Source organism: Rhinolophus sinicus, linkage group LG03 (assembly GCF_036562045.2).
Source record: "Rhinolophus sinicus isolate RSC01 linkage group LG03, ASM3656204v1, whole genome shotgun sequence".
NCBI lineage: Eukaryota > Metazoa > Chordata > Mammalia > Chiroptera > Rhinolophidae > Rhinolophus > Rhinolophus sinicus.
The window spans coordinates 190,339,570-190,364,809 of record NC_133753.1 but is presented as its reverse complement, the minus strand read 5'-3'; the positions used below and the strand labels follow the sequence as shown (position 1 = coordinate 190,364,809).

Genomic DNA, 25,240 nt, shown 5'->3' with positions numbered 1-25,240 from the left:
ACTTCCCCTAGGAGTTCAGAGGCTTGCCTCACTCGCCTCCGGGACTGGAGTAGATAACCTGTTTTCACGATCTCGCTCATCATTCAACAACTAGTACGGAATACCGATCACACGGCAGTGCTGGACTCGTGCCAGTCACCCGGCTCCGCGGGCAAGATTAGTAATAAACAGCTCGAGAGCTCAGAGGACGGTGCTCGCCGTGCAGGAGCGAACGCCCAGCGTGGGGCACAACGCCAGGCCTAGGAAGGGCCGCCCCGGCTGGTCAGAGCGTTTCTGCTCCTTTCCAGGGTCGCAGCTACGGGCAGGAAGAGAAGGAGACCGGTTGAACGCTCCGGCAAGCGCCCGCGGGCGCCTAGGTGCACGGCGGCCCGGCGCGGCCCCGCCCCTCCCGCAAGGCCCCGCCCCCGGCCAGGCTCCGCCCTCCCACCGAGCTCACGCTCGGGCCCCTGACGATGTTCGCCGGAAATTACCGAAGCCCCTCTTTTTTTCCTTCCTCTCCTTTCCCTGCTCTCCCTTTTCCTTTCACCCGGGTTCCCTCGGCCGTGATTTCCCCCCTCCCCCTCCTTCCTTCTCCATTTGAAATCAAGATGGAGGCTCGCGGCTGCCGCCGGCGCCCGTGATCGCCGAGCTCCCGCCGGCCCCGGGCCCCCGCCCTCGCGACTGCGTGTCCGGCGCGGCTCGCGCTGCTGCCCGAGCTCCTGCCGGCGCCGCGGAGGCCGTGGCTCCGCGCCCCCGCCCCGCGGCCGGCTCGCGGCTCCCGGGCGGAGTCCCCTTCTATGTGGGCGCGCTCCTCGGGCCGAGCCGCCGCCGCCCGCCGCCGCCCCGGGGCTCTGCGTCCGCGCGCCGGGTGCGGGCAGCTGGGCGCTCGGCTCCGCCAGGCCCGGCGCGGAGCAGGCGGCTCGCGGCGCTAGGGGCGCGGGGCCCGAGCCGGGCGCGGCCGCGGGCGCCGCCGCAGCCATGAGCGGCAGCAGCGGCGGCGCCGCCGCCCCCGCCGCGTCCTCTGGCCCCGCCGCCACGACCAGTGCAGCGGGCTCGAGCTGCGGGGGCGGCGCCGGCGAGGGGGCCGAGGAGGCGGCCAAGGACCTGGCCGACATCGCGGCCTTCTTCCGATCCGGTGAGTGCAGCTGCGGCGCTGCGGGTGCGCTCGGCCAACCCTGCCGCGGAGGCGCGGTCCGCGGGCCCCGGTGCGCCCGGTGCTCGCCCGCCAGGCGGGCTCGGCGCGCTCCTGCCCGGGCCACTGCGCCCCTCGCCGGGGCTCCCGGACCTACAACGGCGGGTCCGTCTACCCGCGCAGCTTCTCGCGCCGCGGCTCGGCCTGGACGCCGCCGACTGGCTCTTCCCTGCGCCTACCCCTCGTCCTAGGGTAAAATCTCTCGGTCTCCCGCCCCCGGTGGCCACAGCTCCACGGGTTGGGGCGCCGGCTCTTTGTCTCTTTCGCGGGAGGGCAGAAGAGGGGGCGGCGGGGACGGCGAGGGCGGAGGCTCCTGTCCCGGAGGCCGAAAGGACGGGGACGGCAGGGCCGGGCCGGGGAAAGTGGGCTCTTATCTGGGCCGGTCTGGGTGGCCGACTTGTACCTGGCCCCTCCTCGACCCCCTTAGCATTCAGGTTTCTTAGGTCGGTCCTCCAGTCTGTCACCTCCCTGGTCTCCGTCTACACTTCTGTGAAAGGGAGCAGCCTTGGCACCCACGGCCCAGGGGTGTGTGTGTGTGTGTGTGTGTGTGTGTGTGTGTGTGACTTGGCCAAGATGAAGCGCCGCCGGCCGGGAGGCGGGTGAGCCATTGTCTCCAGGGGCGGCCCGGGAGGGACATCTGGGAACGTGGTGGCCCTGGGGGGAGGCGTGGGGCGGGCGCTCGCGGAGCATTGCCTGGGTGGCTTGGAGGTGGAGGCAGTGCCAGGTGTCTTTCCGGCGAGGAGGGGGTGGCGGTGGGAGAGGCGAGCTTTCCGATCAGGAGGAAGCGCGGGGGGCGTGACAGGGCGTCCTCGGGACCCCAGCGGCAGTGCCTCCTCTTGCCCGGGCGAGAGCCGGTTCCGCGTCCCCGCGCCCAGTCCGGCCTGCTGGTGCGTCCGGGTGGCTGCTAAGGAGCTGGCGGCGGTGGCCTCGAGGCCGGCAGCCCGGAGCGCAGTGCCCAGCGGGCCAGGAACGGGGCAAGGAGGATGCAGGCTCCGCTCTGAAGAGCGGAGGCGGGCGGGCCAGGTCGGGCCCCGGGCGGCGCAGGGCGTGTGCGGGGTGCTGGTGGCGGCCTCGGGGAGGACGACGGAGCCAGGGATGCTGGGAGGAGCTGCTTGCCATAGGGCGCGCGCCGTAGGTCAGCGGCTCGCGCTTCTCAGTGGCCTCTCTCAAAATCACCACCCCAAATTCGGTGAAATCAGTTCGGTAATCCGGGTCACAGGAGCAATTTGCAGCGGGAGGGCGATGGTCAGAGGCAGAAGTTAGCAGTATCAGTAGATACCTGGGTTAGTACTGCCTTCCCCTCCATTTCTTGATCTTTGCCAGGCGGGGTTATTTTTGAGTCAGTTTAACAGATTGGCTGGGGCTGGGAGTGACATATGCCGACTCTCCAGTGTCAGCTTGGGGGTAATACACTCCTGAGTGCTCCCTCTCCCAGTGAGGTCTTTGCAGAAAGCAAAGGTTTAAGAAACATGAACTCCTTGAAATGGAAAGCTTTTTTCTTGCTTTCTTTTTTTTCCCCTTGGTGCACCTAGCCAGATAGAGCAGCCCCGTGGTTACCTCTTCATAGCAGAACTGGGTCGTCTTCCCTTCATGCCCTGAAGCTAAAGTCTAGCCTGTCTGCTCTCTGACTCTACCACCTGTCACGAAAGAATAGATCCTGTGCAGAATTCAGCTCCTCTCTGTTAGAAAGGCTCCTGTGCCTGCAGATGGAATTTTTGGTGCTTGTGAGACCAGACTTTCTTACGTCTTTATTATGCATAGTACAGAAATCACTTCTTATGTTCATAAAAGCCCCCAAAGACATCAGGTTGGACTGGACGTCCACAGAAGACTTGCTCCCTGTCAGTGTGGCTCTCCCCAGGATTTATCTGGGGGAGATAAATCTGTTGGTGGTCATGCCTAGGCCCTGGCTCCTGTTCATGTTCAGTTTGGGGTAGAACCAAGCAATGCTGCTCACTGGTTTGCTCCTTTCTCCCACCCTCCAAAATGATTGACATACCGCCCCTCTAATTGTTTGACTTGGCATCAGGAGCCAGAGCAGATGTAAGTAGGCAGCAGTTGCGCCTGTCCCATCCTGGGGGGAGTCTGGAACGTCTTTTAAAAGTGCTTTTCCCTCCTTTGGGTAGCTCTGAATCCCTGACCTAGATCCTGGCTGCAGCATCTAGGGCAGTGATGTCTAGCAGAGGGTAGAGAGGGACCGTTCACTCGGGTTGGTGCGCGTGGGATGAGGGGTTTGGACAGTCTGGCCCACCAAGCAGCAGGACCCTGGGTGGGAGTTGACCTGTTAGATTAGCTCAGGTGGGTGGTTGGGGGCGCTCCTGGGCAGTTTCCATCGAATGTGGATGGCTGAACGGAGAGGCCAGTCCATCAGTAAAATCAGACGTTCTTTCCTAAGATGTAGAAACACAGAAAATAGGTTATCTTTGACGGGGGTGGACAGGTCAGGGTGTGAACATTGTTCCGGGGTGTTTTTGAGCCTGGCACTGAGGGTTGCCCACGTGACCAGACATGGTTGCCTTTCGTTTCTCAGCGCTGGGACTCTGCTTCGCCACCTTCTTTTCTTCCCTTCTTTTTAGTTATTGTCTGTCCTGCGTTAAATTTTATCTTTGTAGTCACACATTGAACACTGGTACCCAGGGTTGGGCGAAAGAAGGAGAAAGACTTCAGCATAATGGGACTTTTAAACAATTAGAGCAGTTCAGGAATAGAATGGGCTACCATGTGATTTCTCCGTTATGGGAAGTACTCAAGCAGGGGCACTGTCACCTGCCAAGGTTCTGAGGGGCCTGGGGCGATGGCTCTGGCTGGTTCACTCTCTCAGGTTCTGTGGCTCCCTCTGAGCCCCCAGCACTAACGCTTAGTTATTCTTCACTCTTCTTTGGGTGATTAAGAGCTTCAGAGCAACGACTGCCCGTCCTCTCTGCTTCGTGGCCCCCACTGTCCATGTCACTCCTGACCTCGTGTGCTGTCATTTCATTTTCCACACGCGTCCGAGGTACAGCAACTTCTACTCGTTTTGGCAATCCTGATCCGCCTTTTATAGATCTGGCTCTAGCAGGCAGGTCAATTAGTGTTAAATTGGATTGAGCTGAAAAATGTGGTTATTGGGTATTGAAGGGCTGCTGAGATTTTCTGCAAGTGTTAGTGAATTTCAGACCTCACTTTTCTCCTTTGCGCAGAGCTCAGCACCAAAAAAGATATAGCAGATTTTAAAGCAAAAGCAAAAAAAAGAAAAAAAAGAAAAAAGGCATCACAGATGGGAGCTAGTACAGTTTTTTATTATGTTATTTTATTTTTTTATTTTACAGAAGGCTTTTAGGGAGGTTGGGTGACTTGCTCAGAGTGGAACTCTGGTACAGGTGGGGTCAGGCCCGGGAAGTGCGCTCCCCGCTCTGGTATTCCTTCCTCCCCTCCGTGCCTCTCATGGCCAGGACTTCACTTACATTAGTTCTCAACCCCTCTGGGACCAATCACGTTTATTGCCTATCTATTTTGGGGCTCTATTCTTGTGGCAGTAAATCATTCTTTCAGAGCTCTCTATTTAACCTTGCAAGAGTGTGTGCGTGTGTGGGGGGAGTGCTTACATAAATGCATTATTTTTAACCTGCCTGGCATGTTTTAGGTTGGCATTAAATGAATGTGCAGAGAATAAAGGTTTGTGGTTATCCTGAAGCATGCTGGCCTATTGTACTGTGTTTCTTTCGTTATTAAATCTTATTCTGGACTCCTGGCTGTGGCCTTCTCTTTCCAAGGGGTTTGTGAAGAAAGTTGAGTCTGTTGCTTAGGGAGGAACAACATGCATATCTTTCTAGGTTTTGCTATGACGGTTTCCTCATGGAGTATAAAGGGAAGCTTTTCTTCATACCTATGCTTCTAACACCACTTAAGTAGCGGGCCTTCAAGCTTGCGAGGCTGCTTCCGTGTGTATTTAGAGCCTGGCAATGTGGGTCTTGGTGAGCACCAGTAATAATTATTGTATTATGAAGTCGGTCCTTGTTACCCGCTGTATTTTGTAAAGGGAAGCTCAAGAAAATGTAATTTGACAGTGAATGTTGGTTTCTCCTTTTTCTTTTCAATTAAAGTTTATTGGGGTGACGGTTTCTCCTTTTTCAGTGGCACAGTGAAGCTCAGTTTTAGAGGAAAGCAAAGAGATGGCTAAATCATCCTGGAAGTGACTTTCAAGAAATCAAAGAGCCATGAAACAGTCATTGACAGAAACTTCATTGAGACCTAAACAGACTTAGGGACTTAATGACTCAATGGGCGGTGTATTTTCCCCTTTGCAGTTTAACCATTGGAGATTCAGATGAAGATTTAAATGAAGCCATTTTAGCCATTTGAATAATTAACCAAGATGTAAATGAAGCCAGTGGTTCTGTTCAAAATGAAGCATGTGGTTTAAATATGTTCTTCAAATGTATATTAAGAATATGTGATTAGGATGGTCTTTTTAGACCTTTTAAATGTTATGATAAATTTGGGATTTGTTTCTGACTGAGTGAAAGATGTGTTTGAAGCTGTCATAATCCAAATGAGCTGTATCTGATGTTTATTTTAAGTTTATGTACTTGACTCCTCTACTGAGAAAATAAAATTTTATCTCATATCCTTGGCAGAATTCCAGAGAAAAGTGAAATTCTTAATCAATAGCCACGCTTTACTGCCTAGTAAAATCACTTATATTGAAAGTGATGAATTGTGCTTTACTATAAAAAGCACTCTTAACATCCCCCCTCATTCCTCCCCAATTCTGTAATGAATTGGTTTTTATTTCCTTAAGTGCATTGTCTTGACACATTTTTAGTGGTGCCACTGGCAGGAACAACCACTCCTCTGTGGCCAGTGAAGAGATGGATTTGAATGAGAATCCGCTGTTCTGGTGGAAGGCGGTGGCCACCCTGACGTTGTTCCTTCTCATTTCCTTCTCTCCTGAGTGTTCAGCTGAGTGGACTCCGGGGAACTGACCGGGGGCTGCGTTACTTGTCTTGTGGACGGAGATGCTGTCTTTTATGTCCCATGCGTGCTTCCCAGCCCCATTTAAGCTGATGGCCCAGGCTTGGGACAAGGGGTCAGCAGCGGGGCCTGGTGGTGTGGGACAGACTTCTGTCTCCTGTACTACTCCAGACTCTGCTGAGCATTCAGCAGAGCAGGGGGCAGGGGGGTGAGCATGGACGGGGGTGTCGTCTCAGGAATGCACTGAGGAATTGAACTTCGGAGTTCTGGCTGGTGATGATTCAGCTGGGGCCGTGCTGTAACTGCCGTTGCTGTACCTCTGAACTGAGGGGAAAGAAGCCAAAAGGGGGAAAGAGGCAGGGAAGGGATCAGGGCTCTGCAAGGCGCTGGCTTCTGCTGCCTCCCCTCTGCCCTCTCCCGACGCCCGTGCCTGTGCCCGCGCCTGTGCCCCTGGTGGAGGCACTGCCCCTCACGGCCTTTGCCTCTGGGTGCCCAGCTCCCATTTCCCTCCACCTCTGCCAGTTTATAAAGAGGGAATGGAGGTATCTGGCTCAAATTTCCAGTGTAGTCTCCCAGCCTTTTGACGTTATTAAGCTTTATGTGCAGATGGATATTCTTATTTATAGGGACTCTTGTTCTCCTGTTTAATGGTTACCAAATCCATAAATACTCATTTTCACTTCTCATTCACTAATGGAAACACCCCATTTGCTTATTGAATAGTTGTTGCCCTAATTTCCTCTTTTTTGTTCCCTCTCCATGTAAGGAAGCCCCTTGAAACCCAACCTATTAATCACCTGACCCCTGGGAAAGGTTATATTGCTGGGGCAAGAGTGAGAGTGTGCAGCCGTTCCCAGCATGAAGTGAAAGGAGCTGAGCTGGAGGAAGGGTGCAGCCTCTGGGCTTTTTTCATAGTGAGTGGTAATATTGGGTCCAATGCCAGGTGTGCTGTGGAAAGGTACAACCTCATTTTCGTGAAAAATATACTTGAGTTTTAGATGACTGAAGATTTGAATGAGCAACCTGTCTACTCCTGTCTGGTTGGTGAGGAGTGTGACGTGATCTGTAGAGCATGGCTTGTATTTTGGAAGCATTACCCTGTTTGGGCTTTGTCCGAAATTAGTCCAGCAGTTACACTGACCGTGGGAGCTTTAATGAAAACGTCAATGGACAAAAAGGAAGGATTCTAGGTCTAGGGTACTTTGGGTTAGGTTAGCGGTGTCCGTGGGAGTTAATCAGGCTTCTTTTCCACAGTGTGTAGCCCTCTTACAGACAGTGATGGGTTGCACTTGGTTTCTCTTAAGGAGTGGTCCCTGCAGGGTCCTGGAAGCTACATGGACCGCCCCCCTTCCCCTTTAGCTCCAGGAACGAGGTACATGTTGTGCTGCTTCTCTCGTGTCCTGCTGCTGGGAAGGGCTGGCGGCTCATTGCGTTTGCTGGTGGTGGCAACACTGAAGCATTATAGCTCTGAACAGACCAACGGTTACATCCATTCAGCTACTGCTGAGTGAAGGAAGGCAGTGTCAAGAGGCTACACCTTCTGTACGGTTCCAGGCGACTTTCTCAAAGACAGAACAGCAGTGAGAGAGCAGATGGGTTGATTGGGAGGAGTTAGCGGGTGGAGAGGGTGTGACTACAAAGGGGCATTTTGGGAGATGATGGAACTTTTGTGTTCTGCTTGTGGTTGGTGGTCATTGTATGTATCAAAATACATAGACCTGTATGCCAAAAAAAAAAGAGGAAGAAATCCAGTTTTACTGTGTGTTAATTTAAAACATAACATGAAAGAAAGCTAACAACAAACGGGGAGTGAACAGTTACTACAAATCAGACATATAAATATATACATAAAAAAGAACTTCACATCAGTAAGAAAAACAATCCAAAAAGGAAATAGGCAAATAGACAACTTAAAGAAGTATAAGTGGCCAACAAGTAAATATTCATCCTCGTGAGCAGCTCAGGAACCGCAAATAAAAACCAACTTACCAACAAAACCCAAATCCAATATAAGTCATTTCTCTAGGTAAACTGGAACAAAATGGAGTTATTTTGGAAAGGTTTGAAAGATAATAGCAGTCACCCAGACCGCCCTGTGTGGGACCAAAGTTTCCATAATTTCTAGGGGTAGTCTGGGGAAACTTGAAAGAGAGTTATGGGGAAATAAAAATAAAGGTCCTTTTCTTGGGTTCACTTGGGAGAATCCACACAGTATGTGCTTCAAGCCTACTGACTTAAAAACAAAACTGTCTTTAGATACGGACAGTCACCATTTTTCCTGCTTCAGATTTTCCCACCCCAGTGGGTTTTGCTGCTGTCCAGATAGAAGGTAGAGAGAGTAGTACATGCAGGATGGTCTGCAGTGGCTCAACATTCCTGGTGTTAAAAAAGGTATTCCAGGGGTCGGCTGCATTCTGGGGAGTGGGGCTTGCTCCTGAATTAGCATCTGTGTGGGTATCTATTTGCCCTCTGTTCTGGGGTGTTCATGTATATAATTGACTTCGCAGCTATCTATTTCACACTATTGATGGTTAATGAATGAATTTATAAAGTGTTATCCTCCCCCCCACTTAACATTCATAACCATAAAATAAAGCTAGTCTTGAGGAAAACAAATCAAATTTAAAAGTACAATCCTTGAGTATTTTTAGATAGTGTTTCTTGCTGTCTTTCCCCCCATGTATGCACATACATGTGGGGATCTTAAAAGTCATAAAACACCCCACTTTGGAATAGGTTGTTTCAATACAAGAAGGAACAGATGAATATATCAGAGAGTAGTATTTGAAATCTACTTTAAAAGAACCCATGTCTCCTAGCATATATGAAGTCACATGTGTAAATGACATGTATACTTTAGGGCAGAATGTTTTAATTTGGAAATTATGCATATGAAATGTCTGTAAGAGGTTGGTCAAAACAGTATGTATATAAAATCATTTTCCATCATTTATTCCCTTTGCTTCACTTCCTCTTCTTACATTGATCTATATCCTCAAGGATTCCTTCTTTCTTGTCACTGGTTTTGAACACCACGGCTGCAAAGCCTATGGGAGGGCGCTCCTGGGTGATCTGGATTCTGCAAGTTGTACATTTCCTTACTTGCATTTACTTTTAGTTAATCCTTGTTCTGCATGACAGATGTGTTAGGATCTGCAGGAGTAACACACACATTTTATTCGTTTTTGGATAACTATTAGTTTAACTTTTAAATGACGAGGGCCAAGAAGTACAACACCTCCATTATTTATTCGGAAGGTACACACAGTTATTGGGAAACAATACTTTGACTAGAATGCTATTACAAGTATTTCTGCTTAACAAGTCTCACTCACACAATAACATCTCTAAAGTTTAAATTGTTTGATATTTTGGCATCCAAATACCTGGAATAAATTCCTCATTAGTCTAGTACTAGGCAAATAGATGTTTCTTGTTTGTAGGTAGCATTTAAAAAAAAAAATAATTCATGATTAGAAATTCTTTCCATCCCTCACTCCCCTTTCCAGGACCACAGCGATGACAGCTGGCATGCAAAGGACCGTTACCTGCTCAAACAACCAGATCACACAGAGGCAGCATACAGCTCACACTTTTATTTTAGAGTCGTTTCCCCTCCGTCTACAGTTTGTTGCGCTTGTCCTGATGTGTCTTGGGTTCAGGAGCCCCGAGAACCAGTGCTAATTTGGCGGTTTCCAGGCCATACATTTTTTTCACGTGACAGTTCAGTCCACATGTCCCCTGGTAGGTTGCCTCTGCGAGAGGCTTCATGTGCAGTGTCGTGCGGGAGACCCTGCTCGCTGCGCCATTTGTCATGCGGGAGACCCTGCTCGCTGCGCCATTTGTCGTGCAGGGAACCCGCGGGGTCTCTGCTCCCGCTCCCCACATAAGAACACAGGATATGGTGAGGCCAAAAAGGAACACCCACGGAGCCATAGGTAGGGGAGTCATACCACTATATTCTCTCTGGCGGCGGCACTATACTCTCACTGGAGGCTGGATCCACACTGTCCGCAAACCGCCATCCACACTTGCCAGCCCAGCCACCATCTTCTTGCTAGCCCCCATTCTTTCTCTCTTCTTTTCTCTCTGCTAGCGTAGCCACAGCAGTTATATTAGTGGCCAATGGCTCACTGGTTACAGCTGACGGCCAACTAGCCACAGCTGATGGCCATGCAATCACAGTTGATGGCCATTTACTACCTGAGCCAGCACCTGTCTATGTGAGGCTGAGAGCCTGGAAACTACTTTCTGGGGCTCTGCCCCCACAGCAGTCATTACGTTTTAGCATTTTGTGAGCTGGTCAGTGTACCCGTTCCTTTCCCAATAATATTTAACTGCAGTCCGTGAGAGGCAGCATGGCAGCGTTCATTGTGGGGAGGTTCCCTCCTTCCTGGCATTGCTTATTAGGTGCCGCCTCACCTCCGCTGCTTGCCTGACTTAATGAAAGGTTCAGCCTATTTGTGAGATGGGACCTGTCCCCTGAGCCACACACATCAATGGAAACCTTTGACTGTAAACCTTTTTTTGCAGGGTTGACGGGATCACTGTAAATTTCCTGTGACACCTTGCAGTGTGGACATGGGGGTGTTTTTTGGGAAGCTATGGTGACTAGCAGTCTTGTAATGGCCCGCTGCTCTCCCATGCTGTCTTGTTCTAATCTAGATCTTTAGCAGCTGCTTCCAGAGCAGAGTGAGAGGCCAGAATGCCCAATCGTCAGGGGTCGGATAACACCTTTGGAATTAGAAGAAGTTCATCCAGAAAGTAATCACCTGCTTGTAAGGTCATAGGATGAGATGTAAGATAGCTTGTTTATTTTCTCCAAATGTCGTTAATGCCAGTCCTGTCCTCCAAGAGAGCCTGGGGGAAGTCTTTCTCTTAACTGTTACCTGCACTGTGGACACCGCTGGCTGCCATCTGAGTGCCTCTGACTCTACCTACCGTGCAGGTGTTTCTCTTGTAAAACCAACCCGCCGCTTGCAGCAGGCAGTGCTGTTCTGTATTAGGATGAAGGTCCTGGCCGCTAGTAAGGCCGTGACCTGCTCCAGACTGAACTGCTTGAAGGGCCTGACCTGGAATTGAAACCCAACAGCCCCCTGCCCTGCCGGTCCCAACAGAGAGAGAATAGAAATGACCCTCAGCGTCGTGTTGTGATTGTCAGGTCTTTAAAATTGGATGCGTATATCTTTGTGTGTTGAGGATCTAAGTTATAATTTACAACTCTCACACCAAACAAAACTTGAGTGGAAGATTCCAGGATACAGCAAGCATTTTTCTCATGTTGGTCCAGGCCCTATAATTTCCTTTCTATCCTTTAACTCTTCTCACCTGATTAAAAACGATGCTCCTTTTTACATAAACAACCCTAGTAACCCCAGCTTTCCAGCTGAGGCGGGAGGCAGGGTGAGTCCTGGGAGGGGTCGGGGTGGGGATGTGGCCCTGCTTCCCTGGCCTGGTGGCCTGCAGCGAGGGAGAGACCTCTGTGGAGGTCAAGGCTGGCGCGGGACGTTGTGAGCAGCTGAGAGACGCTGCCAGGGAGGGACGTTTTTCAGCCCCGTGTGTGACACAGAAGGATCACCAGGGCCTCCTTTTTAATTTAGGAGGGGAACGGGTGGGGGAGTGGGGAGGGGCGGGAGGCTGCTAAGCTGCTCTTTTGGGGACAGTTTTATAAGGTGGGTGTGGTGACTCCTGGGTTCTCTATATATAGCTACTTTGGTGGAGCCTCTCATTTCTTTGCTGTTAATCGCTGAAACGCAGTTGATGATGTGTTATCAGGGGGAACAGGGTTATTTCTCACTGTCCTCTTTTAGCGACATATCTCTTGGGCGTGTGTTCTGGGTTTTTCTATTTGTGGGGTGCATTTTCGTCAGTTACACCTTGTCCGACCCCCGTCACCCTGGTAGCCTGATTTATGCGATGCTTGCTCAGGTTTATCTCCACATGGACCTCCGGCATCATTTGCACACGGGGAACGTGTTCTGCTTTTGTGTGTCTCTGAGGACGTCCGCGTCTACCTCAGGCTTTTTAATGTTTCAGTCAGAGGATGAGTGAAATGCTGGCATCTTGGGTGTAGGCCTTATATATAACCAGAAGGTTTATCACACTCTAAAAACATACACTTTTCGCTTCCTTCTGGTTTGTTCAAGGCGGTTCCATAAGTTTCATGGTTTTTTCCTTTGTTGTTGTTATTAAAATCTTGCTTTTTAAAAATTTATGGAATTAAAAGAGTAGGATTGGCCTGTGTTTAATGTAAGATTTTGGGTTGCTTTTGATTTACTGTTTTAGTTTATCTTTGGTTTTAAACTATCAAAGGAGATACAAAGCTCAAATTCATATACCTTAGTCGAATTGAGATTTCACTGTATTTTGGCTGGTGCATTGATTTATGTCTTTATTGTTGATTACATTTAAAGTTTGTTGGGTGCTTTTTTTTTTTTTGGTTGAGGGGGCAGGTAAACTTGTTTTGAAAAGCCAGAACTCATGTTCAGAGAAGCAGGGACGCCCCACTTGTTACTGCTCCAGCACACGTGGTGACCTCCCCTCCCCTCCCTGTACTGGAGCGCACACACGCATATGTGTATACGTATCTTACACAATAGAATTTACATATTATTTTGTTTCTGAACCATTGGAGAGTAAGTTCCAGAGGTGATGGTACTCTCACATCTAAATGGAGGTTCATATGTATTTTCTAAGAGCAAGGACGTTCTTTTACATAATGATCCAAATCATGAAATTAATTTTGGTACAATGTTACTAAGTCTACTGACTTTAATAAAATTTTACCAGTTGTTCCAGAAACGTCCTTTTGGGCAGTTAAAAAGTATTTGTGGTCCAGGATTCCATCCAGGACCACATATTGCATTTAGTTGTTATGTCTCTGGTTTTCTTCAATTTGGAACATTTTCCCAGTCTGCCTTGATATTTTTGAAGATTACAGTCAATTCTTTTGAAGACCATCCCTCACTTTGGGTTGTGTGACCCTCGTGAACGGACTCAGGCCGTCCATTTCTGGTAGAAGGGCTTTGTCCTCCCCGAGTGTCCTGTCAGGGACCCGGCTGTCAGCTGCCCCACTGTGGGATGCTCGTTTTAGTCCTTTGGTCCAATGGCGACAACCAGGTTTCTCCACTGCATTTTCCCTTGTAATTAGTGAGCGTTTTGTGGGGAGATAATTTGAGACTTAGGCGTACATAAAATCCTGTCCTTTCCTGACTTTCATCTATTGATGAGATTGCCTGAATCAGTGATTACTCTGATGGTTGTGAAATGGTGACTTTTTTTTAACTTTGTTGTTCCTTCTGTGTTTCACTGGTTTTCTACCCTGAGGAAGAGCTTTTCCTCCAGCCCCACTTACTTATTGCTGTGAGCATGGCCTCATGGATTCCTGTTTTACTCAGGGAGTTATAATTCTTTGCTGTCATTATTTAGCTTGATGCTCAAATTGTCCGAGATTTGGCCGGTGAGATCCTTTCAGACTCTCTCCTTTGTCTTTTGTGACCTGTCCCCATCATTGTTTTTTGAGCAATTACTTATTTTCTGACGTATAAGATGTTCTAGGTTTATGTTTTATTTTTCTTGCTCCAGCCCTAGAATCAGCCATTTCTCCAAGGAGCCCTGATTCATTAGCACAGAACAGTGTTTAGAAACACAATCTAGCCTCATTGCTACAGAGGTGTCATTGCTTCTAGAACCTCAGTGGACAGAGCTGGGACATGTGGTGTGTGTGTATACATGCATTTATATAGATGCACACTTGTGTACATAATTTCACGTGAACACATACTGCTGTCTCTTCCTGCACTTAACCTGTGTATAATCAAGCCCAGGAGTTTAAATCATGCCTTCAATTTCACTCCAGACCACAGGGTGCATGTTAGTCTGCCCTTTTGCATATCTGTAACTCCCTTCTCTGATGGTGAAGGCTCCCTCTATCCTCAGTATCTTTATGGATTTATTCAGTCCTCGAATAATCAGAAACTAGTTTCAAAATGCTAACCCATACCACCGCGATAAACCAACCTACATCTTCCAGTTTAAACTCTCCAATCAGCAGTTAGTGGTCAGCGTCTGTTCAGCTCAGTGCCTTGTCGGTTAGTCATCCAAAGAAAACCGAGGAAGTGACGTGCTGGAACTCCCCAGAGGCATGTTTAAGAGAAGACCTGCCAGACTCCATCAGCGGCTCACTTGCTGGTGATGTTGATGCTCACATTTGAAAAATAAGGAGTTGCCAAAAAAGTAAGATTAATGTCCAATAAGTGCAGTTTATAAAGATGACACCTGTTGTGGGAGAAGTTGACCACGTTCATCTGAAGGTACTCATTTCTGGAAGAGAGGAAGAAAAAGACAAGTGTTGAGATCATGAGTGGACGATGAGACGCAGGAGACGGCATGGGAATGGGAGCGTGTGCCATATGACCAGGATGGGCGGGACGCCCTTTTCTCCGGAGTCCACTACGTTCTGTGAGTCGGGAAGGAACTGAGTTTGTGTGTTGGAGTAAGTCATGAGTCATGACTTGAGAGACTCTTGCTTGATGCCTTTCGTTGACTAAATGTTTCTTCCCAGACACCACCTGCAGTGAATTTGACTCAGTGGTGTGGTTTCTGAGTTAGTGCAGGGTTTCTGGGAAGCGTGCGTGTGCACAGTTCTAGAAGTCCCAGAACGGTGGGTGGAGATCTTGCGTTACAGGCAAAGTGGGTATTTGCCATTCAGTGTTTTTCGATATTAAATGATGACATCGAACATAGGCCCTTGATTTTGGGAGACAGTCTTCCAAAGGTCATATATTGTGATCTGTATTTTCTGTAAACTTCCTCATGCTTGTTAGGTCATGTTCTGGAGAGTTTGGCCTCTGTACTTCTAGAAGCCCTTTGTACAACTAGGCATTTTAGCAGGAAGAGGAGTCGTAACTTTCTTATTAATATTTTAAGGGGGGAGAAGGCTTTTGATATTTAGAAAATTGGGAGAGTAAAAGGTGGTGACGAGGGGGGACGCTCTGGGGAAAGTCTTGGAGTGACGATGTTCTGGGATTAGCTAGTGGAGATGGTTGCACAAGCTTGTTAGGGTACTAAAGACCTGTGAATTGTGCACTTTGAGAGGGTGAATTTTATAGCCTGTAAGTCATGTATCAATCAGAAAGGAAAGGTCATGGCTGAATTGGCAACATTTCAGGTTCTTAAACAGCTTCATTTGCTGAGTGCTGACTGTGCACCAGCTACTCATTTTCGTAGCCCCCTGCAGGGTAGGCGGTGACATCTAATTTTATAGGAGAGGAAGGGAGCTCAGAAAGGTTTTGTAATTTGCTGCAGATCAGCAGCTGTTAGGGGCAGACGAGGATGCCACGTGCACAGTGGTTTTCTCCCCACGTGGGTGTCCTGGGTGGAAACAGGGCTTTGCCTGCCTCCTGCTGTGCAGGGCCTGTCACACTGAGGTCCCTGATGCCCTTAGGAAGCTTTCTACTTTGTTCTGGTGTCAGGGAGGAAAAACAACAACATCCTGTTTGAGCGAGGGCATTGTGGACAAGGTCTGATCGGGCTTCAGGGTGAGCTGATGGTATATTCGGTAATTTCTTAGGAAACTTCAGATTAACTATCCCATTGAAAATTCTAGGATCTCTCAGTCTCAAAAAGAAAAGGACAAAGAGGTGGTGTATTTGGGGACAGCGAAGGGCAGATCTGAAATGGTTCCAACTGATGAACCTGCCGTCTTCCTATTAAACATCCTGGGAAAGGTGAAGGGAAGGCAAGGCTGTGCTGTTCGCCTGCTGAAGATGGCCTTGACCTTAGGAAGAGCAGCCCGGGTTCTGCTGCTCTGAGTTCTGTGAGTTGTTGGGCACTGACGTCCGCTCTGCTCGCCTGCAAACGTGACCGAGACATAGAGTATGTGGTGGACTCTAAGACAGAAACTGTGTTGATTTGCATAACATCACATATGCTCTGTTGCAAGAATTTTCATTGTGCCTGTTTTAGAATTGAGTTGACACTTCATGCAGAGTATTTTAGCTTCACTCAAAAGGAGACGTCTCAGAAAGAAGAATTTATGTGGCTTTGAAATGACTCTTGGGCATGGTCCCTGAATGAAATGAACCACTGAAGACTTTTGTTCTTTGTAGCGTTTTGAAACCTTTTCCCCTGAATATATATATTGAAAGCATGTAAAGCAGGTTGGGGCTTTGTCAGCTGTGGAGCATGCTTGCGAAGGGACCGAGAGCCTTCCTGCTGGTTGGTGACCTTTTTATGATGTTGGATCTGTCATCTTTGTTTCTCAGTTTCAAATGCCCAGCCCAGAATTGCTTAGCACTTGAAGTGATTTTCATCTTCAAAGGACTTTATGGGCATTATTTACTATACATGACACTGTATAATGAATGAGCTGTTTATCCTTTGAGCACCGTCAGTACACCAGGTGCCATACAGCTGGAAAAGACAAAAATAATATTCTGGCCAGTGGGAATTTATAGTCCAAAGAGACACGAGGATTCGGCAGATTCTCTCTCTGGGCCTCTTAAAAATGTGCTGGGGATTCGGTAGAAATTAAAATTATAAGAGGTGATCAGCTACCTCAAGTCCACCTCACTGAAATTGTTCTCAAGGTGAAAATAAAATTTGAGGTGCTCTTAGAAAGACAAAGTATATTAGTTCTCATTTGTCACACATTTATTGATGCATGTGGTATTTTTCCAGTGTCACAGACTAGGGCAGAGTCATTTCCAGTTCCATTTCTGCCATCCCCAAATCCTCTTTTTTGATGATGCTTTGTAACCAAGGCCACATGTGAGTCACAAAGACAAATTTCTGAGTTTCAGACCTGGTCAGGTCATCTGCCTCTGCTGGGCTGGCCTCTGTCACGCGGGGTCTCTGCTCCCGCTCCCCGCACAAGAATGCAGGATATGGTGAGGCCAAAAAGGAACACCCACGGAGCCATGGATAGGGGAGTCATACCACTATATTCTTGCTGGTGGCTGGGTTGGAGACACAGGAAACAGGAGCCACACGATCCGCAACCTGCCGCCCGCTTTTCTGCCCACCAACCAACATCCAACACAGCCACGGCAGTTATATTAGTGGCTAATGGCTAACTGGTTACAGCTGATGGCCATCTGATCACAGCTGATGGCCATTTACTACCCGAGCCAGCACCTTTCCCCGTGAGGCCGAGAGCCTGGAAACTGCTCTCTGGGACTCTGTCCCCACAGCCTCAGTGGAGGGAAGCTTCTGGACCTCTTGCCCCATCAGCCTCTCAGGCCCCCAGTGCACACCCAGCTCTCTGTAACGTGCCCTTGAACCTGTCTTTGTGTTGGGTGTTCCTTGCTCCTCTGGCTTCCCTGACTGACTCAGCTTGAGCGTCACTTCCTTTGGGAGACTGCTCTTGTCCGTCCTGTCCCGGCCTCGCTGGCCGTCGGCGCTGGCTTGGCACCGTGTGCACACGTCTTCTGGTTCTGACTGCCCTGCATTGTGATTGTTCTTCATGAGTGGGCACTTCTGGGCCACTAGCCCCGAGCAGGCCCAAGTACAGGCGCGGGATGCACCTGTTGTGGTTCACACCTGTGGTTCCCCAACCCAGGCTGTTTAAAAATTATAGGAGCCCCAGAGAGTCCGACTTAGCTGCTAGAACGGGCCCTGGAATCTGTTTTGAAAAAGCTCCACTGGAGTGCAGCTGCGCAGCTGGGTTGAGGACCCACTGAGTTACATCTCGGCTCACGCACTGGCTGTGGGTGAGGGACCAGGCCAGTCTGTGTGGGGCATGGGACATGCAGTTTGCAGAATCAGCTCCTTTATGTACCTGGAGGGAATGAAGAAAGGGAGTTCAGTCCCTTTATGATGGGGACATCCTCCCTGAAGGGACGATCCTGGCTCCTCCAGCAGCTCGCTGACCAGTCTGGCTTTCTCTGTGTGAGCAGACTGAAGGCACGATTGGCCCTCCAAACTTGCATTGGAAGTCACTGTGTTGCCATAGAGACGTTATGTGGAGTTGAAGGAGATGAGAGGAATCACACCGTAAATTATCAGAGCAGATGGCTTGTAATTTAACACTCTCTTAGGCCATATTCTTTGTACTGATACTTGAGAATATTTTCAAATATCAGTTCTTACTTTGTTCTTTAACCTGTAAAAATGCCAGAGTTCATACAAGATTTAAAAGGGGTATTATATGTGCTACACATACAATATACAATGGCGGTGATGGAAGGTGGAAGGGGGCCTGTTTAAAGCATTTCAGGAGTGGTCTCTTTACTTCCCTTAGAACCCACAGGTAATTGGCTACTGTTTGTAGTTCCGCGTATAGATTTCATGCTCTCCTCGGTTATGTTGATAGTAGCGGTATATGGGTAATTTTTTTCTTTTAAAGATTTTATTGGGGAAGGAGAACAGGACTTTATTGGGGAACAGTGTGTACTTCCAGGACTCTTTTCCAAGTCGAGTTGTTGTCCTTTCAATATCAGTTGTGGTGGTGTTCAGCTTCAAGTTGTTGTCCTTTCAGTCTTAGTTGTGGAGGGCGCAGCTTAGCTCCAGGTCCAGTTGCCATTTTCTAGTTGCAGGGGGCGCAGCCCACCATCCCTTGCGGGAGTCGAGGAATCGAACTGGCAACCTTGTGGTTGAGAGCCCACTGGCCCATGTGGGAATCGAACCGGCAGCCTTCGGAGTTAGGAGCATGGAGCTCTAACCGCCTGAGCCACCAGGCCGGCCCCTGGGCTAATTTGTATATCCTGGCTTGATAGTAATTGAGATGGGTCTCAGAGCTTTGCTCACAAATGAATTAAAAGATTGTGTAGATTCAGCAAGCAGTATCTTCACTTCTGAGGTGTTTTACTTGTGATCAACCATGTAAAGGATATTTTCTTTAAGAGGACTTCCCTGAACTTTTTTCTCTTTTCTGTTCAGTCTTCTAGCCTGTGGACTGACGTGCAGCTCTTAAAGATTGTGCCTCTCATCAAGGACAAGTGCTCTTTGCCTCTTGCAGGGAACTGCAACTTGACTCGAGTTCTGGTGTATGTGCGTGCTTACACACACACACACACACACACACACACACACACACGCTTATAATTTACGTGTGTAAGTGACCAGAGTGGATACATAATGAAACCACTTCAAATTAAGGAGACGGTAATCCTGTTAGTGTAATTCAAAAATTCAGTTAAACTTACCTTGTTTTTTAGGTCATGTAGTAAAAGACGTTTACCATAATTTTTAGATTTTATTCATTCTGACATTCTTAAATTATTCAGGAATTTTAACAGGCTGTCCCTGATGCATTTTCATCACTCTGACTTCTCAGGTGCTGTACATTAACAGACAGGTAAATTTTCCAGTCTCCAGACAAGCCCTGGGTTGCTTGTATGTGAACGTGTTTTAAACGGAATGCAGACGTTAACAGTATAGTGCCCTTCTCTCTGAGTCCTTTTCTGCCTGAGTGAGTAGTACCGGTCACACGCTTAGTGAGTACCTGTCACGTGCTTAGTGAGTACCTGTCACGTGCTTAGTGAGTACCTGTCACGTGCTTAGTGAGTACCTGTCACGTGCTTAGTGAGTACCTGTCACGCGCTTAGTGAGTACCTGTCACGTGCTTAGTGAGTACCTGTCACGTGCTTAGTGAGTACCTGTCACGTGCTTAGTGAGTACCTGTCACGCACTTAGTGAGTACCTGTCATGCGCTTAGTGAGTACCTGTCACGCGCTTAGTGAGTACCTGTCACGTGCTTGTGCTGCTGGTCTGGATGATGGCTTCTAATGCCCCACGGTGGTGGGACTGGTTGGCCAGTTGTAATCCTGACTTTGTTGGGTGTAGTCATTCCTCCTTCAGGGTGAATCGTTGAGATCACTTCAGTCCTTTGACACCTCTGTGTCAGTGCTAGAAAAATTTTTTAAAAAGTATTTGGTAATTATATCAAAAAACATCTGAAAAACAATCTTATCAGAAGGCCCAAAGCCATTGCAAGGGTGAGTGAAAAAATGTGGAATTAAGCCCTAATTTTTTTGATAAGCATGGATACCGTTTGGCAAAGTTGGCTCAACCTCCTGGGAACTAGTATGTGGCAGAGTCTGTTAGCACTGGCTTGAGTGAATGGGGATGAAATTGCCCACTTACCAAAATAAATGGCTTGCGAGGAGGTCAGTTGGCCAAGTAAGACCAACTGTCATGGTAATGAGGTGAGATTGACAGTGGAATCTGCCCAGGACCTGATTTGCATCGAGGGCACAAAGGTCTCCCAGCCCAGGATCTTCTTTTCTGCAGATGGTTTTGGGAAGACCTAGGTGTTGACCTCCCAGCCAACTGGATTTGGGGAGTCACTGGGTAGCGTTCCACGAGCTGGTTTCTCATTAGGACGGACGTCTGATCTGCCTTCGGTCAGAGTTGGAATGACTCCCGTTTTGTCCCCTCAGCCCACTGGTGATGTGATTGTCTCCTTCCCCTTAATAATCCCTAAGATGATTCCTTTGTCTGTCAGTTACCTCTGTAGGAGGAATTTCCTTATTGGAGTGTCTACATGTTTAATTCAAATTCAGCTTTGCACGTAGAGGCCTGTGCCCTGAAGTGTCCCTGTCATTTTGCTATTGAATTGCTTGTTAGAAACACCACGGGATGTAAGGCCCCGAGATCCACTGCAGAGTAGATGGGTTCTTTCCACTTGCTCCTTGGATGCGCAGTGGTTGGGGGGCTGGCCCCCTCTCAGTAAGGGAAGGGCACGCAAGGGAGGTGAGTGAACGAAGGCGGCCCTTGCCCCGCCTGCCTTTCAAGTCCCCGTTTCATTTTATCCGTCCCGTTGACCCCCCATCTTTCTTTCTCCGGCTCCCTGTCTCCATGTGCCCACTTAGGAGCGTGACTCAGAGATCGTTCTCTCAGCGCAGCCCTTCCCAAACAGCCCCGTCTACCCCGAGATAAGCTTTTCACAGAGGCCCTGGAACCCTATAAATACCTGTCACCAGTGCCCGCATTCAGTGGTATCATTCTTGACCCCGCATCTCTGGTCTTTCTGGCTTCCAGAAGTGGTAATGTCAGTGACAGTGGGACAGTTGGTGGCTGCTAGGGGCACATGCCCTGATTCCAGACTTGACAAATGGATAAGTGGCTTTCTTTACCAAATGGGACCCTAATCTTCCTTTTTTATCCCTCTTTTTCCTCATTTCTTCCTTTTTCCTACATTTCTCTTGTCTTTGTTCTGTGACCACTTAAGAGGGATGGTGCCACTTACGCCCATTGCTGTGTGTGCTGGAGACAGAGGGGAGTTTGATTTCAGGGGCAGGAATTTAGGGGGATGCCCCCAGTGGAGCGTTGAAATTGCACACTGTCACCTCCAAAGCGCGGAAGCAGGGAAGGAGGCGGGGGTGCCCGTAGGCTCAGTGCCGCTCCACTAGGCAGATGCCACATTTTATGCCCCCCACATTTTATGTACGATTTGCAGTTTATGATGATTCTAATAAACTTGGTTTAGCAAATAAACCTAATGGTTCCTATTTTGGGGATAATTGGATCCCTTTTCCTACACTAGGGTATGTTATTCCTTGTAATTCCATTAGACTCACAGTTGCCATGTCTTTTCTTCTTGATAGTTTCTGCCTGTAATTGACCCTGAGGCTCCATCTTGCTCACATTTGTGTCCTCATGCCCCACACACCGTGGGCGCTTACTGCATGTTTGCCGGATTAATGATGAAATGCGTGCTGTATCTCCGTGTCCAGTGGCAAAGACGCAGATGTTTTTAGGGCGTAACATCCTCTCCCGCAGAAAATGGGGGTTTGCTGTGTGCATGTGGGGTCTGGGCCGAGGCGCCCTAGGGGAGGGCAGGTCCAGGTAGAAGTGGCTGCCCTTCGTTTGGCTGCGTCCATGTTGCCATCGACCTGCTCACTGCTGTTTACTGTTGATAATTAATCCTCCAGACATACTGCTCGCACTTGGACATGTGTTTCCTGTGAAGTCCTTGCACTGGCCAGGCTCGCCTCGGACCCTAAGCAGTGTTTGCTGACTGATGAGCGGGTTTCGTCAGTCACAGTTGAGGGTGGAGAAGCCTCTTTTATCGGGTTTCCTTTGAGATGTAGGGTCTGGTTGTCCCTGAATGTTTTTCTTTTGATGAGGCGATTTCCCAAGGTGCAGCAGATTGGGGAAGGTCACAGTGGGGAAAGGCAGCATGGGGGAGATTTTCTCGGGGGGTTATTTTTATGGGTGAACTTTTCATAAGCCCCTGAAGACCGTTTCAGGCCCTCTCACCCTTCCCTTGTTTCACTTCCATTTCTGAGACTTCTCCCCCCTCTTCCCCACCCAACCCCTTTAAGCCTTAATTTACATGAATCTGAAAGCAGTCCACAGGCCTTTTAAAATTATACATATCAATATGAGGCCAACCCAGTTTTTCATAAGTAGGTCAGGATGTTTCTACAAAGTAGGGTTTCAGAGACTGTCCTTTAAAGCCAAAAGTATTTTAAGGAAAGAGGACCGATGTTCAAAGCTGAACCTTGGGCAGACTAGAACTAACTAGAAGACGCTGATTTCTGGGCCTTGCGTGATTAGGAATTCCACCGGCTGCCACAGACGTTAAAGGACAGCCTGTCCTGCTGTGGCCAGACGTGGAGTGAGGCCAGGTGCAGACCCGTAAGGAGCGCCTGGTCTGGAGAAGCACCTGGCTGCTGAGGAGCCAGCCATGCGTAGCAGCATTCCACCCGAGGATCGCGACGTAACGTGTGTGTCAGTCGAACGGGTACTTTTGCTTTGCTTAACTACGGATCCTTCATTTCTTACTTAATAGTGAGCTGCTTTAAATGCCTCCCCCAAGTTCTTTTTGATGATTGATGACTGTGCTCTTTGTCTATGTATCAGAATTGACTGAGATAGTGAGATATTGGGAAGGGATTCACAGCAAGTCAGCAAGGAAAGAAACTGTGGTGGGATTTGCAGGGCGGTTCTTCCTGTGTATCTAGGAATAGATGCCCTTTCAGAATGGTAATCACTTCTGGCATGATCCTTGGAAAAGTTTCCAGGACTCTGCCTTATGTTTGTAAAATGGACAAGAAGCCTGCATCGCTGTGAGAACTGGCCGAGTTCACAGGTGCAAACATTCACAGCTTCACACCCAAGGTACCATCCTGAAGTCAGGAAACGCTTTATCACTGATTTCATGGCCCTTATCGTCCCTGAAGAGTGCACGTGCCACGTGCTTCACTCACGACCAAGGCTTCTGTGCTGTTACCGTAGCCTAATGCAGGAGATACACTTTACGTTTACCCAAAAGTCCCCTGGACAGGGAGTTCCCACATGGGCGAACTGAGCAGAGACTCTCCCCCAAAGAATTGCTCATCATGTCTTTGAAACCGGAGAGCCTCCAATAACCAAGATTTGGCAAGAGTGTGACTGTACAGCGTGGTATAAATTAGTTCATTTCTTCCTGGTAGTTGATTTTCAGGAGGGTTAATTTCCAATTTATTGCAGTAGAACGACTTGTTTTCGTGTGGCTTTGGGTGCTGTTTCTAGCCGGAAGTACTTGTGGCACATACCTTCCGCTCTCCTCCAGTGAGGTCGATTTATTTTAAGGCTCGGTGGTGGTGCAGGGCTTACGACTTCATGCTGCCATTTGCAGTAGAAATGTTTAAATTCATGGTACTTTGTGTCCATCTTTTTCATTTTAATTACTGATCTATGCTTCAGCCTGATTTTTGGAGTGACCTGTGTTGAAATGCACATTTATACCTGGCAGTGTCACTAGGAAACCCGTCTCTGGAGTGCCTGTCCTGGGACAGGCCCTGGTCTTTGTCCCCAGGGTGGCAGGAGAGCCCGGGCCGTGCCCGCTTTCCTGCCCAGGTGTGGTGGCCAGCGCTGGGGGTTTCCGTGGACCAGTGCAGTCAGGTCCCTGGGGCACTCTCAGAGGGTGAGATGTGTGACTCCTGCTGTTTGGTTTTCACTTTTTACTGAGGTTATTTGAGGTGAATGCATGGATTAAGTTTCGCGTTCTTTGCGTAGGACAGAATTAAAGGGAAATTTAAGACATCCTGGTCTGCCGCTGTTTATCACTCGGTTATATTCTTAATGCGTATTGACTGCTTTTCTTCTTTCTTCTTTCTCTCATACATGGGAAGGTCCCATTGTTATTTTTACGTCATGTTGTTCCTCACACAGTTTTAGTTGACAGCACAAGACCTGTATTTTTAAGAAAGTCTTCCCAAATTTCTGTGTCCTTTACCTTTGTAGGACGATGTCATTTCTGATGATCACTAATTGGTCTGTCTAGCTCGCCTTTGATTCCAGGTGTTACTAATAGTGACTAAAATGAGTGATTTTGTTTCAAAGGTGGAAAATTGGGGTTACTGCTGTCACGACCACTGAGTCCCAGGAAAACTTGCTCTTGTTTTATAAATTCTTTGTATGTTGGCTTATCAAGTCTATTGTGTTCTTTGTGTTATTTATAACTCTTGAGTTATAAAATATATATCCGTGAAATGCAGTGTGACTTGTTTATGTCTATTTTGTGCAGTGGGGTAGCAAAATTGTTTTCTAAGCTTCTTAATTGTGATTTCTCATATTGGAGTCATAGTACATTCTTTAAAAAAGGATAACCCACCAGTAGATTCAAATCTACTTTTGGAAAATTAAGTGATAAGTACTTAATGGTATTTTAGGATTAGCTTGAAAATATCTGTAAGTTGATAGTACTTGGATCGTACAAGTATGTTGTCACCAGCTGTAGAGTGATTTGGTAATTAGACGAAGAATTTCAGACAAGGCTTATTATTAAAAACAAACGGGAACCGTTTTTTGTAGGCAAAAGAGAAAGTAGTTGAGAAAAGCAGGGTTCCAGGTGATTAAATGGGAAGCGGATGAAGCTGGGAAAAGGGAAGGAAGCAGGTGGGAGGAAGGGAAGGCAGGCCACGTGTTAGGCTTGTAGGGAAGTGCCGTTAGAGCTCATTTCTGTTCCTGGGTGCGTTGTCTCTGTTTCACTCAAAGCAGAGATTCCTGTAACATGTTTTTGGAACTTTTTTTGTTTTAAGTTTCACATAAGCCATATAAACGAGAGAGGAGCAAAAGTTCTCTGTGATCTCTTTATGATGTAGATAATATTTAGCTTTTTCCATTTTAATTAAAAACACATTGGGTGGAAAGAGTTTTGTAGTTTGCATACAAGTATACTGTGGT

At 48.3% G+C, this 25,240-nt stretch overlaps 1 protein-coding gene across 6 annotated transcripts in view; it reads left to right on the top strand.

The window, feature by feature from the left end:
• Nucleotides 1-491: 491 nt before the first annotated feature.
• The window catches only part of TRIO (trio Rho guanine nucleotide exchange factor), a 324,184-nt gene continuing 299,435 nt past the window's right edge, over nt 492-25,240 (top strand). For 3 of the 6 annotated variants that reach the window (XM_074329065.1, XM_074329066.1, XM_074329068.1), the window contains exon 1: nt 492-1,114. In XM_074329065.1, coding sequence (XP_074185166.1) covers nt 958-1,114 — 157 coding nt within the window. In that variant the 5' untranslated portion in view covers nt 492-957. The remainder of the gene's footprint in view (nt 1,115-25,240) is intronic. The other 3 variants (XM_074329064.1, XM_074329063.1, XM_074329067.1) reach the window with 1 other exon arrangement.